Genomic DNA, 15,989 nt, shown 5'->3' with positions numbered 1-15,989 from the left:
CATCTAGGCAGGGTTGGGTAGGTTACTTTCTAAATGTAATCTGTTACCTGTTCAAAATTGTAATCAGTAACACAATTTTTGGATTAACCAAACTAAGTAATGTAATCTGATTAATTCAGTTACTTTTAGATTACTTTCCCCTTAAGAGGCGTTAGAATAAGACAAAAATGTATGTTACCAATTGAACCACATTTATTGCAGGATAAATCAATGTTAAAGTTTATATAGCTGGTCATGTATGGATGTTACATTTTACTTTATGGGTTGGTTATGTAGGCTTCTAACCCATCGCTTTCTTCTACATATAATAATACGATTAAATTATATATTTACCTTGAAAACCAAAGTCTATCAGAATTCCAGAAATTCCAATAAATGTTATAGCCCTTGATTTTCAAGAATAAGACTTATGGAAGTATAGATGAGCCAAATTGTTTTACCTGAGCATATCCCCAAAACTAAGAACTTATTTGGCAGCCCTACTCTGTTGTTTATGGAATGGCATGCTTTGAGCACTACTGCATTTAATATATACTGCATTTAATATATTTAACCTTTTATTTAAAAAAAAAGTGATATTTACATGTGAAAAAATTAATGCCATATGCTGCAATAGGCCTATTGTTTAACTGTTTGTCAGTGACACTTTGATATCTTGATAATATTCAGCTGTTTAAAGGGCAAATCCACAGATGAAACAATAACAAAACAGTTGCCGCACCTCCGTTTTGGTCAAAAGCTGGGGGATGGGCCTGGAGAAATGTAACCACTCTCCGATTAATTGACAAGGATGCAAGTACATCCATCATACCAAATTATTGTTTTAACCATGTTATGAGGCTACACAGTGTTTGTTTACATTTACAGAGAAAAACAAGCTTATATTTTGGGTTCTTATGGAGTGTGATTCTTCAAGAATCAATGTATGTATATACAGTGGGGGGGGTGGGGGGGAGTATTTAGTCAGCCACCAATTGTGCAAGTTCTCCCACTTAAAAAGATGAGAGAGGCCTGTAATTTTCATCATAGGTACACTTCAACTATGACTTTGTCCCTGACCTGTTTGGAGAGCTCCTTGGTCGTCATGGTGCCGTTGGCTTGGTGGTGTTGCGGACTCTTGGGCCTTTCAGAAAAGGTGTGTGTATATATACTGAGATCATGTGACACTGAAGATTGCACACAGGTGGAATTGATTTAACTAATTATGTGATTTCTGAAGGTAATTGGTTGGACCATATCTTATTTAGGGGCTTCAGAGCAAAGGGGGTGAATACATGGATGGATGCAAGTCTATCACAGTGCCATCCGTTTTGTCACCAAAGCCCCATATACTACCCACCACTGTGACCCGTATGCTCTCGTTGGCTGGCCCTCACTTCATATTCGCCACCAAACACACTGGCTCCAGGTCATCTATATGTCTTTGCTAGGTAAAGCCCTGCCTTCTCAGCTCACTGGTCACCATAGCAGCACCCACCTGTAGCACACGCTCCAGCGGGTAAATTTCACTGGACACCCCCAAAGCCAATTCCTCCTTTGGCTGCCTTTCCTTCCAGTTCTCTGCTGCCAATGACTGGAACGAACTGCAAAAATCACTGAAGCTGGAGACTCATATCTCCCTCACTAACTTTAAGCACCAGCTGTCAGAGCAGCTCACAGATCACTGCACCTGTAAATAGCCCATCTGTAAATAGCCCATCCAACTACCTCATCACCATACTGTTATTGATTTATTTTGCTCCTTTGCACCTCAGTATCTCTACTTGCACATTCATTCATCTTCTTGAATACAGCATATTCAATATGGCACCATACTAGAACATAATGGCGTAAACACTATGTTGCATCAAATTAACACTTTCAGTTCAACCCAGACTGTCATTACATTGAGTAGTGCTGTGAATTCAAACCCACACATGAGAGGGAGTCTTTTTAAGCAAAGGCTATTCTCCACTCAAGTGATTTACAATGTCCTTGGAGGGTTGTGATGTTGTGTCTAGCTAATGTCTCTCAGGAACTTCTTCTTCCTCCCTTTCACAGAAAAGTATGACTATGTTGGCAAACTTCTGAAACCTGGAGAGGAACCCACCGAGTACACTGATGTGGTCAAGGACAAAAAGGACTAAAACTGTGCACAAGGGAAGGAAATTCAGATATCTTAATTTTTCACATAATGTGACGCATATTGCCTTGTGGCCATTGAGCAAAACGCTTTCTCCTGTATATGTTTTGTATTATCTCGTCATGGACCATTACCTCTTATGCTATGTTTATATACCATAGACCTTTAATTTACCAAAATACAGCAGATTTTAGGTTAAGGCTATAACGTTTGAATACTGTAGTGTCTTTTTAAAGCACTATACAGGTAGTATACTTCGTTAATTATTTATATTTGTGTTTTTTTGTAAAGCATTCTTGCCTGATTTTGGATGCGTTCGTAAATTCGCTCTAGCCATCTACTCCGATTTCAGAGCCCTTGCCAGCGTGCCGGAGCGCAGAATAACTGATGAATTTATGAATGCTTAACACCAGTTGAATATGGCCTGTGTCGGTAAACGACGGCAAACAAAAAAACATTTAAATTGTTGCCAGCAGCACAGTTAGTCACCAGCGCTCTGGATGTCATGAAAAAAGCATAACCAGCTCTGCTAGGGCGAGTAAAACGGTCAAAGTGAGGTGTTCTCTCATTTGTGTCTGGAAGCAGCTAGCCAACTAGCCACCATCAGCCAGTTAGCTGGGTGCTTGACTGCCGTTGTGAGGTCAGAACGCTCGAATCAACCCTACTCCTCCGTCAGAGCGTCCAATGTGGCTCTGAATTTACAAACGCGGACTCTGGCACTCCAGATTGAATTTACGAACGCACCCTTTGTCTATATTATATTGTTACTTTTTTTTATTTAAATAAACAAAGATATCGAGCTACCTAGCTATCAGACACATTTTCGTATATGAAGCCAGTCGGCGGTGGTAATAAGCCAGCAAGGAAGAAGCTAATCGGAAACAATATAATTTGATCCCGGAACCTAGCGTAAAGTACTTATTGTAGTGAGGGAACTATTAGTCAGACGCCCTACAGTATTTCCGGAAAAAAAACACAACCAAGGCTATTTACAGCTTTCACATCACTTTTGTCATTAAAATATTACATATCTTGGAGGTAAGATAATATTTTTCATAGCTAGTGCCATTTGCACACGATTTGTTTAGATGTCAACCATGTCACCAAATGGTTTAACAAACTAAATAGACAAGGCGACTAGCTAGCATAGCTAGATAACTTTGCTCTAGTCCATCGCGCGATGACAATACGAGTTGCCCTTGCTCTCTGGCACGTTAAATTGATTATTTCATAGAGTTTTGAATATTTTTTAAATGACTGACTTGAATATATTCTAGAAACTCACCAAAGTAAAAAGGTTACTACTGTGCTTGAGAAACACAAAATGTAGCTCTGGTTGACACCATATCATGCGCATGGACCAGAGCTACTAAAGGATAGCTCGGCTTATGTCTGGCAAGTTGTTGATGTGCTGTCAGAAAAACTTGATAGCTAAGTAACAGTGACAAAGTTATTGTTCACTGGCATTATTACTGACTGACATTATTGCTCTTCAATGCCTCTAATATTTGACACTGTTTTACGGCTCGTTTTGCAGTGACAACATACAGCACTCGAACATGAACGTGAACCAGGGTCAGGGGACAGTGGGGAGTGACCCGGTGATTCTGGCCACCGCTGGATATGACCACACAGTGCGGTTCTGGCAGGCCCACAGCGGCATATGCACCAGGACAGTCCAGCACCAGGACTCTGTATCCTTACCTTCGCCTGCTTCACACAAATCTATAAAGAGAGATATTGCTTGCTAGTTTTGCCATTATTTCGTTTCAAGATCCCATGTCATTGTTGGTTGTAACAACTTAGAAAGGCTCCAACTCCTTGATTAGAGATATTTTCTTAAATAAACAACATCCCCTAGTGAGCACAATATGTTGATAACATATTTTCAAACAAAAATAGTATTTTGATCTTAAGGCTGTTATTGCACAATCATTATAGCTTAGCTGCCTTTAATTATTTTCTTAACCAATACTTTCAGCAAGTGAACTCCCTCGAAGTTACTCCTGACAGAAGTATGATTGCTGCTGCAGGTTTGTGCAGAAATAAGATATTCACACCCATACTCATCATAATCATTAACATGGTACTTGACTGTGTATCTTTTCTTCTATTCCAAAGGTTATCAACACATTCGTATGTATGATCTAAATTCCAACAACCCAAACCCGGTCATAAACTATGATGGCGTCAGTAAGAACATTACGTCAGTGGGCTTCCATGAGGACGGCCGCTGGATGTACACAGGAGGAGAGGACTGCATGGCTCGCATCTGGGACCTGAGGTACTCTTGATAATATGGTGACTGTCACTTCCTGCTGTGTTTCTGCCTGCCTGCTATGGAATTCTCACCAAGCTACATATTTGCTCTGGTCCTAGGTCAAGGAACCTGCAATGTCAGAGGATCTTTCAGGTCAATGCTCCCATCAACTGTGTATGCCTTCATCCCAACCAGGTAAGTCAGTGTCTCAAAAGCGATGAATGAAATATGCCACCACTAGAAGGAGCACTGTGACTGATACAGTACTGTCTGAGTTGTACCAAAGACAATACAGTATGAAGGTAGGCTAAAACTGCTTCTCCAAAATAAATCCATGATCACAAGTGTAGGCGAAGTCATAGCGACGTTGGTTAGCTAGGCTCATGCGTAGAAACACGTCATTGGGTCTAACTGTCGTCTCGCACCGAACTGCGCATGTGGAGGCCGTCAAATCAAAGGCACTCCTTCGATATAAAAGTTGTTTTGACGAAAATGAAAATCTCAGTTTGTCACTTTCATGAGGTTGGCGTAGTAACCTGTTCAATTACTTAAGACATTGGCTAAAATCTAGGTTGGCCTTTAGATTTTGAGAAGATGAGCAACATTGACTTCTCAAACCCCAGCCTGGTTTGTTTCGCAAGTGTTCCCGGAAGTCTTGCAATGTTGCGCCTCTGAGTTCAGAAACTCTGTGGTTGTACTGTAACTGTTGATAAACACCTAGGTTAATCCTTGCCTTCTTTAAAGCGGCAATCAGCAGTTGAAACAAAAACAAAGCATACTCAAATCAAACGTTATTGGTCACATGGTGATATTATTGCGGGTGTAGCGAAATGCTTGTGTTCTTATCTCCAACAGTGCTGTAGTATATAACAATACACACATCTAAAATAATGGAATTAAGAAACATAAATATTAGGCCTCCCGGGTGATGCAGTGGTCTAAGGTACTGCATCTCAGTGCTAGCTGTGCCACCAGAGACTCTGTGTTCGGGCCCAGGCTCTGTCGCAGCTAGCTGCGACCGGGAGGTCCATGGGGCGACGCATAATTGGACTAGCGTCGTCCGGGTTAGGGAGGGTTTGGCCGGTAGGGATATCCTTGTCTCATCACGCACTAGCGACTCCTGTGGCGGGCCGGGCGCAGTGCACGCTGACCAGGTCACTAGGTGCACAGTGTTTCCTCTGACACATTGGTGCAGCTGGCTTCCGGGTTGGATGCGCGCTGTGTTAAGAAGCAGTGCGGCTTGGTTGGGTTGTGTTTCGGAGGACGGATGGCTCTCGTCCTTCGTCTCTCCCTAGCCCGTACGGGAGTTGTAGCGATGAGACAAGATAGTAACTACTAACAAATGGATACCACGAAAAAGGGGGTCAAATTAAAAAAGATACATAAATATTAGGACGAGCAATGACTGAGGGGCATTGACTATAATACAGTAGAATAAAGCAGTATGTAAACATTATTAAAGTGACTAGTGTTCCATAATTGAAGTGGCCAGTGATTCCAAGTCTATGTATATAGGACAGCAGCCGCTAAGGTGCAGGGTTGAGTAACGGGGTGGTAGCTGGCTAGTGATGGCTATTTAACAGTCTCATGGCCTTGAGATAGAAGCTGTTTTTCAGTCTCTCGGTGCCAGCTTTGATGTACCTGCAATGACCTTACCTTCTGGATGATAGCGGGGTGAACAGGCTGTGCCTCGGGTGGTTGATGTACTTGATGTTCTTTTTGGCCTTCCTGTGGCATTGGGTGCTGTAGGTGTCCTGGATGGCAGACAGTGCCCCCGATGTTGCGTTGGAAAGTTTGAGGGTCTTAGGGGCCAATCCAAATTTCTTCAGTCTCCTTAGGTTGAAGAGGCGCTATTACGCCTTGTACCCCACACTGTCTGTGTGGACCATTTCAGTTTGTCAGTGATGTGTACACTGAGGGACTTGAAGCTTTTCACCTTCTCCTCTGCGGTCCCATCAATGTAGATGGGAGTGTGCTCCTTCTGCTGTATCCTGAAGTCCACAATCAGCTCCTTCGTTTTGTTGATGTTTAAGTTTTTTTCCTGGCACCACTCCGCCAGGGCCCTCACCTACTCCCTGTAGGCTGTCTTGTCATTGTCTGTAATCAGGTCTACTACTGTTGTGTCTTCTGAACTTGATGTTGGAGTGCGGTCATGGGTGAACAGGGAGTACAGGAGGGGGCTGAGCATGCACCCTTGTGGGGCCCCAGTGTTGAGGATCCGCGAAGTGCAGGTGTTGTTTACTACCTTCACCACCTGGGGGCGGCCCATCAGGAAGTCCAGGATCCAGTTGCACAGTTCAGACTTAGGGCCTCGAGCTTAATGATGAGCTTGGAGGGTACTATGGTGTTGAAGGCTGAGCTATAGTCAATAAACATAATTCTTACATAGGTATTCCTTTTATCCAGATGGGATAGGGCAGTGTGCAGTGCGATGGAGATTGCATCGTTTGTGGATCTATGGGGGCGGTAAGCAAATTGAAGTGGGTCTAGGATGTCAGGTAAGGTAGAGGTGATATGATCCTTAACTAGCCTCTCAAAGCACTTCATGATGACAGTAGTGAGTGCTATGAGGCGATAGTCATTTAGTTCAGTTACCTTTGCTTTCCTGGATACAGGAACAATGGTGGACATCTTGAAGCAAATGGGAACAGCAGACTGGGATAGGGAGAGATTGAATATGTCCGTAAATAATCCAGCCAGCTGGTCCCTGCCACTGTTTCGGTAAATAGCTGAGGGATTGGGCTGGAGAAATGTAACCACTCTCAAATTCATGGACAGAGCTATGAATGCAAGGACTGACTATCCATGATAACAAAATTATAGTTTTAGCCATGTTCTGATGGTCTACAGTGTTTGTTTACATTTACTTTGTTTACAGACATAGTAAAACAAGCTTATTTGGGGTTTTGATGGGGTATGGAAGTTGAACTTAGCTCATGGGTACATATAATTAATTTATAAGTCCAAAAATGTATGTAGCAACTGCATATTGACCCTTTTTTAAAATTCTGCTTATTGTATCTAATTGATTCTCAATCAGGCTTGTGTATTTTCCAGGCTGAATTGATCGTGGGGGACCAGAGCGGTGTGATCCATATCTGGGATCTGAAGACCGATCACAACGAGCAGCTTATTCCTGAACCAGAAGTGTCCATCAACTCAGTCCACATTGACCCAGACGCCAGCTACATGGCAGCAGTCAATAGCTCGGTCAGTATGCTGAAAAATCTAATTTTGTTATACTGGACACTCTAGTACAGGGATGGGCAACTTTGATGGGGTTGGGGACAGAAAACATCTGAACTCGTCATGAGGTGCCACAGTTTCTCACGGGTCTGTGCAACTATAGTGCCAGTCAAAAGTTTGAACACACCTACTCATTCAAGGGTTTGTCTTTATCTTTACTATTTTCTACATTGTAGAATAATAGTGAAGACATCAGAACTATGAAATAACACATGGAATCATGTAGTAACCATTTTTTTTATAAACAAATCAAAGTATATTATATCTGAGTGAGACTCCATAACCAAATCAACGGGGGGCCCCCAGCCGGTAATTCGACATTGATAACAAGTTTAGATAGTTTAGCGCCCAGCTAGCTTGGCAATCTAAAAAAGTTACCTGACGGACATAACAAGAGGCACATTTTTGAAATGTCACTTTCTGTAGTCTCTATTCTAACTTGAAACAGTAAGTTGAAACCCCTACTGAGGGCCTTCAAGAATGGCCGGTTGCCCATCCCTGTTTTAGAGTTAATTTTGTCTAATACGACACATTTTTCCATGGGGTGTAGAGCAAATGTTTTAAAGCACGTTTGCTGCAATTCTACACATTTTGCCATGGGGCTGAGAGAAGATTTAGCCATTTTCTAACTAATTTCATTCAATTCTACTAATTTTGCAATTGGTCAGAGAGGAAAATTAGCTGTTTTAGAGCTAATTTTGTACAATTCTAAACATTTCGACCATGATAAGTTTAGATAGCTGGCTGCTAAACTATACTGAACAAAAATATAAATGCAACAATTTCAAAGATTTTACTGAGTTACAGTTCATAGAAGGAAATCAGTCAATTGAAATAAATAAATTAGGCCCTAATCTATGGATTTCACTTGACTGGGCAGGGGCACAGACATGAATGGGCCTGGGAAGGCATAGGCCCACCCACTGGGGAGCCAGGCCCAGCCAATCGGAATACGTTTTTCCTCACATGGGCTTTATTACAGACCAAAATACTCCTCAGTTTCATCAGCTGTCTGGGTGGCTGGTCTCAGACAATCCTGCAGGTGGTTACACGTGGTCTGCGGTTGTGAGGCCATTCGTACATACTGCCACATTTTCTAAAATGACTTTGGAGGCGGCTTATGGTAGAGAAATTAATATTAAATTCTCTGGCAACGGCTCCGGTGGGCCAATTTGTGGCGTTGTGTGACATAACTGCACATTTTAGTGGCCTTTTATTGTCCTCGGCACAATGTGCATCTGTGTAATGATCATGCTGTTTAATAAGGATCGGACCCAAATCTAACTGCCTGTAGTAGCTCAGGACCTAAGTCAAGGATATGCATATTTTTGATACCATTTGAAAGGAAACACTTTGAAGTTTGTAGAAATGTGAAATTAATGTAGGAGAATATAACACATTAAATCTGTTAGCTCGTATTTTTCTTCCATCTATGAAATGCAAGAGAGAGACCAATATATGACTTAGTAATCTAGGTGCAATTTAGATTTTGGCCACTAGATGGCAGCGGTGTATGTGCAAAGTTGTAGACTGATCCAATGAACAATTGCATTTCTGTTCAAAATGTTATATCAAGACTGCCCAAATGTGCCTAATTGGTTTATTAATACATTTTCAAGTTCATAACTATGCACACTCAAACAATAGCATGGTATTATTTCACTGTAATAGCTACTGTAAATTGGACAGTGCAGTTAGATTAACACAAATTTTAGCTTTCTGCCCATATCAGATATGTCTATGTTCTTGTTACTTACAACCTCATGCTAATCACATTAGTGCACGTTCGCTCAACCATCCCGCAGGGGGGACACAGATCCTGTAGAGGTTTTAATCAGCTTCTTGATATGCCACACCTGTCAGGTGGATGGATTATCTTGGCAAACGAGAAATGCTCACTAACAGGAATGTAAACAAATTTGAGAGAAATAAGCTTTTTGTGCGTATGGAAAATGGAACATTTCTGGAATATTTGTTTATTTCACATGGGACCAACACTTTACATGTTACATTTATATTTTTGTTCAGAATAATTTACCAATTAAAAAAAAGTGATCACTGTCCATCTCTCACAGGGAAACTGTTACGTGTGGAACCTGGCAGGAGGGATGGGTGACGAGGTGACACAGCTCATCCCCAAAACCAAGATCCCCGCTCATAAGCGCTACTCCCTCCGCTGCAAATTTAGTCCTGATTCCACGTGAGTACACCACACACATTTTTTAAAGGAATGTGTGCATAATCAAACATTAACTATTTAGAAGTAGGAGGCTTTGATTGCATGTCTTGTATAGTTACTGTATATGTGACTTAACTGTGTCTTTTCACCACAGTCTGCTGGCGACCTGCTCGGCGGACCAGACGTGTAAGATCTGGAGAACATCTAACTTCTCTCTGATGACGGAGCTGAGCATCAAGAGTAATAACCCTGGAGAGACGTCCCGAGGTTGGATGTGGGACTGTGCCTTCTCTGGAGACTCACAGTACATTGTAACAGGTCAGTGTTATATTTCTTCCCAGTGTGTTTTATTATGCACGATAACAACTAAATGATTCATGTGTATTTACACTTTATCTAGCTCTGTTCCTGTAGGTTTTCACTCCAACCCTAATCTAGCACACCCAATTCTAACAATTAGCTGGTTGATAAGCTGATCAGTTTAGTTACAACTGGGGTTTGAGCATCAACTTACAGGAGGGTAGCTCTCCAGGAACAGGGTTGGAGAGCCCTGATCTAGGGTAAGGGATAGTTTTTGCTGTTGGAAAGTGACTGACTTCTGTCCTTTCTTGTGTGGCTAGATTGTGATGATTAATCCTGAGCCGCGACGGCATGGAGCCTCAAACTCATTAGTTAACTCACTTTTGGGCAGTTCTGACTTGTGCTCCAACGGATCAATCAGTAAATTTGATGAATTTCCTTCCAGCCTCCTCTGACAACCTGGCACGGCTGTGGTGTGTGGAGACTGGTGAGATCAAGAGGGAGTACAGCGGCCATCAGAAAGCTGTGGTGTGTCTGGCCTTTAACGACAGCGTGCTGGGCTGAGACAGCAGCAGTGGACGAGAAGGAGCTACACTACAGCGAAGCTCTGTGACTGTATATATATCTATATCCACACACCCGTCTGTCTGCTTCCACAAAAGCTTTTGATTTATCAGGATAAGAGAGGGGAGAGGCTGTTTTTATATTTCTCATAAGGACCACATTTCGACAGATTGGGGATACAAGGAGGTCTATGGGCTTGTTTGTGTCTTATAGCTTGGGCGAGGAGTTCACTTACCATGAAAAACTCATGTATTTGGGTTCAATAGCTTAATCAAAGGTGAAAAGTCTCAAATGTGAGGTCTTTGAAAAACTGATGGATATCTATAATGTGGACTGAGTCCCAATGTGTGACTGTACAGGATATGATGAATTCCAGTAAAGACTAACTGGTGTGTAACATTTACTCTGTGGTGCTTTTGTCTTGATTCTCTGTTTAATACATCATAACAGGAACTACCACAAAGGCTTTGTTTTTTAGTCTGAAGTGTTGGAAAGATTCTATTTCCCTTCTCTATAGTAAAAGAGACAATCCGTATTCTACACAACTGTTCTTTATTGGAGGGATCAAGTAATTTTAACACAATCCAATAAACAGGAATGGGACACACAATGACTCATCTGCTGTGGGTTGCAGTACAGGAAAAAACAAGCACAAAAAAAAACGGACTCTTATACTCTCAAACTGCCACAAGGGAAGGTATTAAACATGAAGGGAGGGTGACGAGGGGAGTCTGCAGATAAACTTGACAGCTTGTTTCCTTCCCTCGGAATGGAAAGGACTGGGGCGAAAGCTTAGAAGGGACTAAGGTAGCTGCAGTATTGAGTCAAAGCTGGCTGCTGTTCCCCGGTTGTATTCAAATAGGTTGGTTTTTTTGCAGCCGGCGACTTAGCAGGGATGAGACGGATCACTTTGTTTCCCTGATCAGCGTTGGTATGTGCTGCCTGACAGTGGATGATGGCAGGTCACTCCGGCAGGTAGTAGAAGCAGACAGACACACAGATGTTACTAGGGAAGCAGATGTCAATACAGAAGTAGACCAGGCGCTGTTTACCTGGACCTTCAGAGAGAGAGAGGGTTTGTTACTAAACAGGCAATTTGGTAGCGAAGACCAACAAAACCCAAGTGGTGTAAAGTAAAAATAGCAGTGAGGTCAGCCTAAAGGTTGTGCTTCTTATTTACTTCTGGCACACTGCAAAGGTCACACAGCACTTCAGTTTAGCATTATGCTAACTAACTATAGCAGGAAGATCACTAGTGCAATATCTAACCCTTACTATAGCAGAGAGCACTGATGGCTACTCTGAATCCCCAAGTGAGTAAAACTGGAAATACGGTTCCATTAACAGATGGTAGTTGGCTTGCATACTTTGGGGTTTTGCAGTGATGAAAAAAGTACTCAATTGTCATACTTGAGTAAAAGTAAAGATGACTTACTAGAAAATGTCAAGTAAAAGTCACCCAGTAAAATACTACTTGAGTAACAGTCTAAGTTTACTGCTGCGACGCTGCAAAGGTCACACAGCACAGTAGTTTAGGATTATGTTTCTCACTCTGCCCTATTCTGGAAAGAGCTGCCAACACAAAGACGCAGGGAGCAAGCTCTCCCTCAGTCTGAGGAACTTGTTTTACAAAAGAGCCCCTGGTCTTTCTTTTGTATGAAATATGACTATTGATTTATCCCAGAATTGAATATAAAATTGGACCCACTTTCAAATAAAACAGTCCACAGTTACATAACTGTACATCATTGTGTGAATGTGTATTTAGCATGTAGCTATAAATGTAAAGAAGGGTACTTACCGTCTTGTCTCCTGGTCCAGTGGATGGAGCTGTGTCGACACAGGGCTTGTAGAGGCTCCTCCAGGGTGGACACATCAACCTGACTGCCCCCCATCACCCCCAGGAACTCTGTCTGTCTCTGGGTCTCATTCCCCAACAACACCTCCTGGCAGAAGAGGAACACATTTTTCTCTGGATTATGAATGATGAGAGCAAGCTAAAGGGACAGCAAAAGAGGAATTATGATTGCACTGCTTGTGAGGTCACCTCAGTGTTTTTACTAACAACAAATACAAGTTGTGTCAATTAAGATTATATATAAGGATAGAACAGTGTGCTTTGGCAGACCTGAAACTCAAGCTGCCATTATAGAGCAGTGTCTCTATTAGATCACTTCAGTGGTCTATGCCAGGTTATACACTCAACCCTGCATAATTCGCAGCTGAACTCTGGTCTCTCTCATTTGGCACAATGGCCATTTAGTAATTGCACCATTTACACTGGTGATGAGTCCGATAGGGACCACTTAAAGTACCGTTATGCCTGAGCGAGCCTTCTAACAGTCCGATTCCCTCCACTCTAAAGAGCATTATGCTGCAGAACAGATATTTTGCTCTCAGAAAGGCCCAGCCTTTTCTATGTGGATGAAGTCTATCCATTAAATCAGACACTTAATGACCACAATCAGTGGGTGGTTCTCGTGCTGAAGTATAGTTCTACGAGATACTTAATACCGTGAGAGTCAGAACTCAAATACAAACACAAACGACTATGTTTCTATCAGATAGCATGAGAAAAGGATAAAACACTTGGGATTTTGGCATACGTGGCATATTTCTCTTTTGAGTTTATATGCAACTTAAGTCTGTACAACCACTTAATGATTGAATGAGTCCAGCTGCACAATGGCCCATAACTGTGGGGTAATGAACCGGTAATTAACTAATGACATGAGTAATCATACACCAGCTCTTGTGAATAAATGAATTATCCTAGGCCCTGATAACCATAATTCAATCTGATATGAGCAAGTAATCGACTCATAAAGTAAAACGCTAATGGGCCTCAAAATAAAATAACTAACAAATACCCAGCAAGGACACTGGTAGATATCGACATGGCCCTGTAGATACACAGTACCACAGCAGAAAAGCAACCCATCCATTCTGCAATGACCATTGACATTGACCAAACATAGCAAAAAAATCACACCTTATTAAAGATGTCCACTGTAGGACTGGCCCTTCCCTCACTAACCAACCATTGTCTCGCCACTTTCTCCAGCCCAGTGAAGCCTTAACAAACCCAGTAGTCCCCAGACAGAGTGGCCATTGTGCAGATCTGAGCCTCACTGCTGTCCCAACCTGTAAGGGGATCCAGGGAAGAGAGAGGTCTAGGAGGATCAGATGCCCTGAGGAATTCAGTCCTGGAGAGACACTACACTATAAACATTTAAGGCCTTGTTCGGCCTATTACCTCCCACTCGTTCTCTGGACAGGGAGAGGAGAGGGATGCTAAAATCCACACTCCTAAGTCCAATAGGGTCTGGCTGGCCATGGAGTGAGACAGAGATGGCACTAAGCTATGAGTCACTTACAATTATCCACCCCCACTGCCAACTCACACATTAGCAACAGTGTAAGGTAACAGGGCACCCTCAACTGAGAGCCGGCTGACACAGTAGGGTGTTTCTGCGTACTCTTTAGTTGTTGCCATGCCAATAAGTCCCTATGTGACATATTTCCTTCGCATGGTAACAGGCTCATATAAAGTGAAATCCAAAATAGTATATTTCATACACTGTTATATGTTGGAAGGGTGAAACATCTTTACCGTTTGCATTGACTGCTGGAGAAGGGACTGCATGTTTTCATAGTCAGATTTCTCCATCTTACTCAGGTAGCAATTCTCCTGGTTCATAGGTTTGTAACATATCAAACCCTGCACAAACAAACATAACACACTGTCAGTTCAGCATCCATTTAAGCTCAGTTCTAGCATGGGAATCTGTTTCTAGACAACCAGCCTTTTACAATGCAACAATGTGGAATAAGGAAACAGAAAGGTGCACTGCAGCTTGCCTCAGTTCAATACACTTTGAACAGGTCTGCTTCTTACATGTTTGACGTCAAAGAGCACAGTGTATGTGTGGTTGGCCGGTGAGGTCACAGAATAGGTCACCAGGTCGTTGTGCTTGTCCACCAGTGCTGATTGTTTGATCAGGGTTCCAGTCAGATCCGGAACTGTGATTCTGACAACCTGTAAGGACCACAGTAGAGGGATAGGTTTACTCAATGTAAACTCATCATCAACATTGTGATTGTACAAGTGTGAGCGAATATTTTGTACATCAACCACAGTCATGTGTGCATCTACGTTAGATTGGGCTACAACACCTCACAGTTTTAATGCCAAATACAAAGCTGTGTTCCGACAGGTGAATCAGGTGAGAGTTGTGTCTCCCACCTGTGCGTCGGGCTGTCTGACCCATAGATGCCCCCTGACGCCGAGGGCGATGATGACCAGGAGGAGAGTGGCACTGAGGGTCACCCAGAATGCCTTGTGTGGGAACTGGCAGGACACTGTTGGACCCTCGTCCTGAGGAGACATACACAACAACAGTTTATCATAATCTACATAACCACTTGTCTGGGTGAGTGTCTGACTGTTTCTGGATTTAACAACATTGTTGACTTCAACAAGTTTGTTAAAACTGAAATAGAATGGAACATTATACACTATGGCAGTGATCATCAACTGGATTCAGCCGGGGGAGGATTTTTTTCTTGAGCAAATAGTCAGGGGGGCGGAACATAATGACAAATAATTTGTAGACTTCAAATTGACCGCAAGCCCAAACAGATATATTTAACTAAAACATAATAATTTCAAACCTTGCTTACATTTGTATACAATCATGTCTCTCTCTATATAATACTTGGGAAAAGATTTCCAAAATTTCAATCACTTGTAGCTGATTTCCTGGTATTTTTTTCTCAGAAAACTTGGGGTGCCAAATAAAGCCGCCAGTTGGGGACCATGCTCTGTGAGTGTTGCACAAATAACATTACCACAACTTAGTCTTTCTATCTGTATGAAAATAACTTTTCCAAGAGCAACAAAACCATTGAGGCTAATAAAAAAAAATCTGACTTTTGCCACAGATCATTTAAGCCACCACTGAGCAAGGTACAGATGAGTCCCACTCCTACCATGCGTTGTGAATCCTCCAACCCGGTGGTTTCTGAACGTTTCCAACACCTCACCATCCTGTGTCCGGTGACTTCTCTTCTCTCACTCCGACTTCACCCTTCTTCTCTCACCTATCTGCATCGAGCTGCGGTCATGACCAGCACCGAGTGAGACGCTCTGCGATACACCTGGCCAACTTCTCTCTCTCGCTCTCTGTAGACCTGTCTCCCCCTCTCCTCGCCTACCTCCCCCTCACACAGACACACACGTGACAGTCCAAACCCTTTGGCCGGCTACCCTCACCTTAGACAATGGACAAAGGGGTGAGACAAACTCACCTCTGTGG

The 15,989-nt window shown here is 42.6% G+C and overlaps 2 protein-coding genes across 3 annotated transcripts; one reads left to right on the top strand and one right to left on the bottom strand.

Annotated features, from left to right (window-relative positions):
• Nucleotides 1-3,026: 3,026 nt before the first annotated feature.
• LOC139376727 (MTOR associated protein, LST8 homolog (S. cerevisiae)) lies at nucleotides 3,027-11,333 on the top strand. Its single transcript, XM_071119615.1, has 9 exons — nucleotides 3,027-3,160; nucleotides 3,660-3,816; nucleotides 4,104-4,155; nucleotides 4,244-4,406; nucleotides 4,502-4,577; nucleotides 7,440-7,592; nucleotides 9,704-9,828; nucleotides 9,962-10,125; nucleotides 10,553-11,333. The coding sequence occupies exons 2-9, from the start codon at nucleotides 3,682-3,684 to the stop codon at nucleotides 10,669-10,671; spliced, it is 987 nt and encodes a 328-aa protein (XP_070975716.1). The 5' UTR covers nucleotides 3,027-3,160; nucleotides 3,660-3,681; the 3' UTR covers nucleotides 10,672-11,333.
• On the bottom strand, nucleotides 11,210-15,857 carry LOC139376728 (BRICHOS domain containing 5). Of its 2 annotated transcripts, none has more exons than XM_071119616.1 (6): nucleotides 15,664-15,857; nucleotides 14,918-15,049; nucleotides 14,570-14,710; nucleotides 14,285-14,392; nucleotides 12,473-12,617; nucleotides 11,210-11,729 (listed from the first exon to the last, which is right to left on the bottom strand). In XM_071119616.1, the coding sequence occupies exons 1-6, from the start codon at nucleotides 15,718-15,720 to the stop codon at nucleotides 11,635-11,637; spliced, it is 678 nt and encodes a 225-aa protein (XP_070975717.1). In that variant the 5' UTR covers nucleotides 15,721-15,857; the 3' UTR covers nucleotides 11,210-11,634. The 2 variants fall into 2 exon arrangements, with proteins under 2 accessions (XP_070975717.1, XP_070975718.1); XM_071119617.1 differs by having other exon boundaries at nucleotides 11,599-11,729; nucleotides 12,473-12,614; nucleotides 15,664-15,815.
• Nucleotides 15,858-15,989: the final 132 nt, after the last annotated feature.

Source organism: Oncorhynchus clarkii, chromosome 20, assembly GCF_045791955.1.
Source record: "Oncorhynchus clarkii lewisi isolate Uvic-CL-2024 chromosome 20, UVic_Ocla_1.0, whole genome shotgun sequence".
Classification (NCBI taxonomy): domain Eukaryota; kingdom Metazoa; phylum Chordata; class Actinopteri; order Salmoniformes; family Salmonidae; genus Oncorhynchus; species Oncorhynchus clarkii.
The sequence above is the reverse complement of the archived record's forward strand: the minus strand, read 5'-3'. Positions and strand labels throughout refer to the sequence as shown.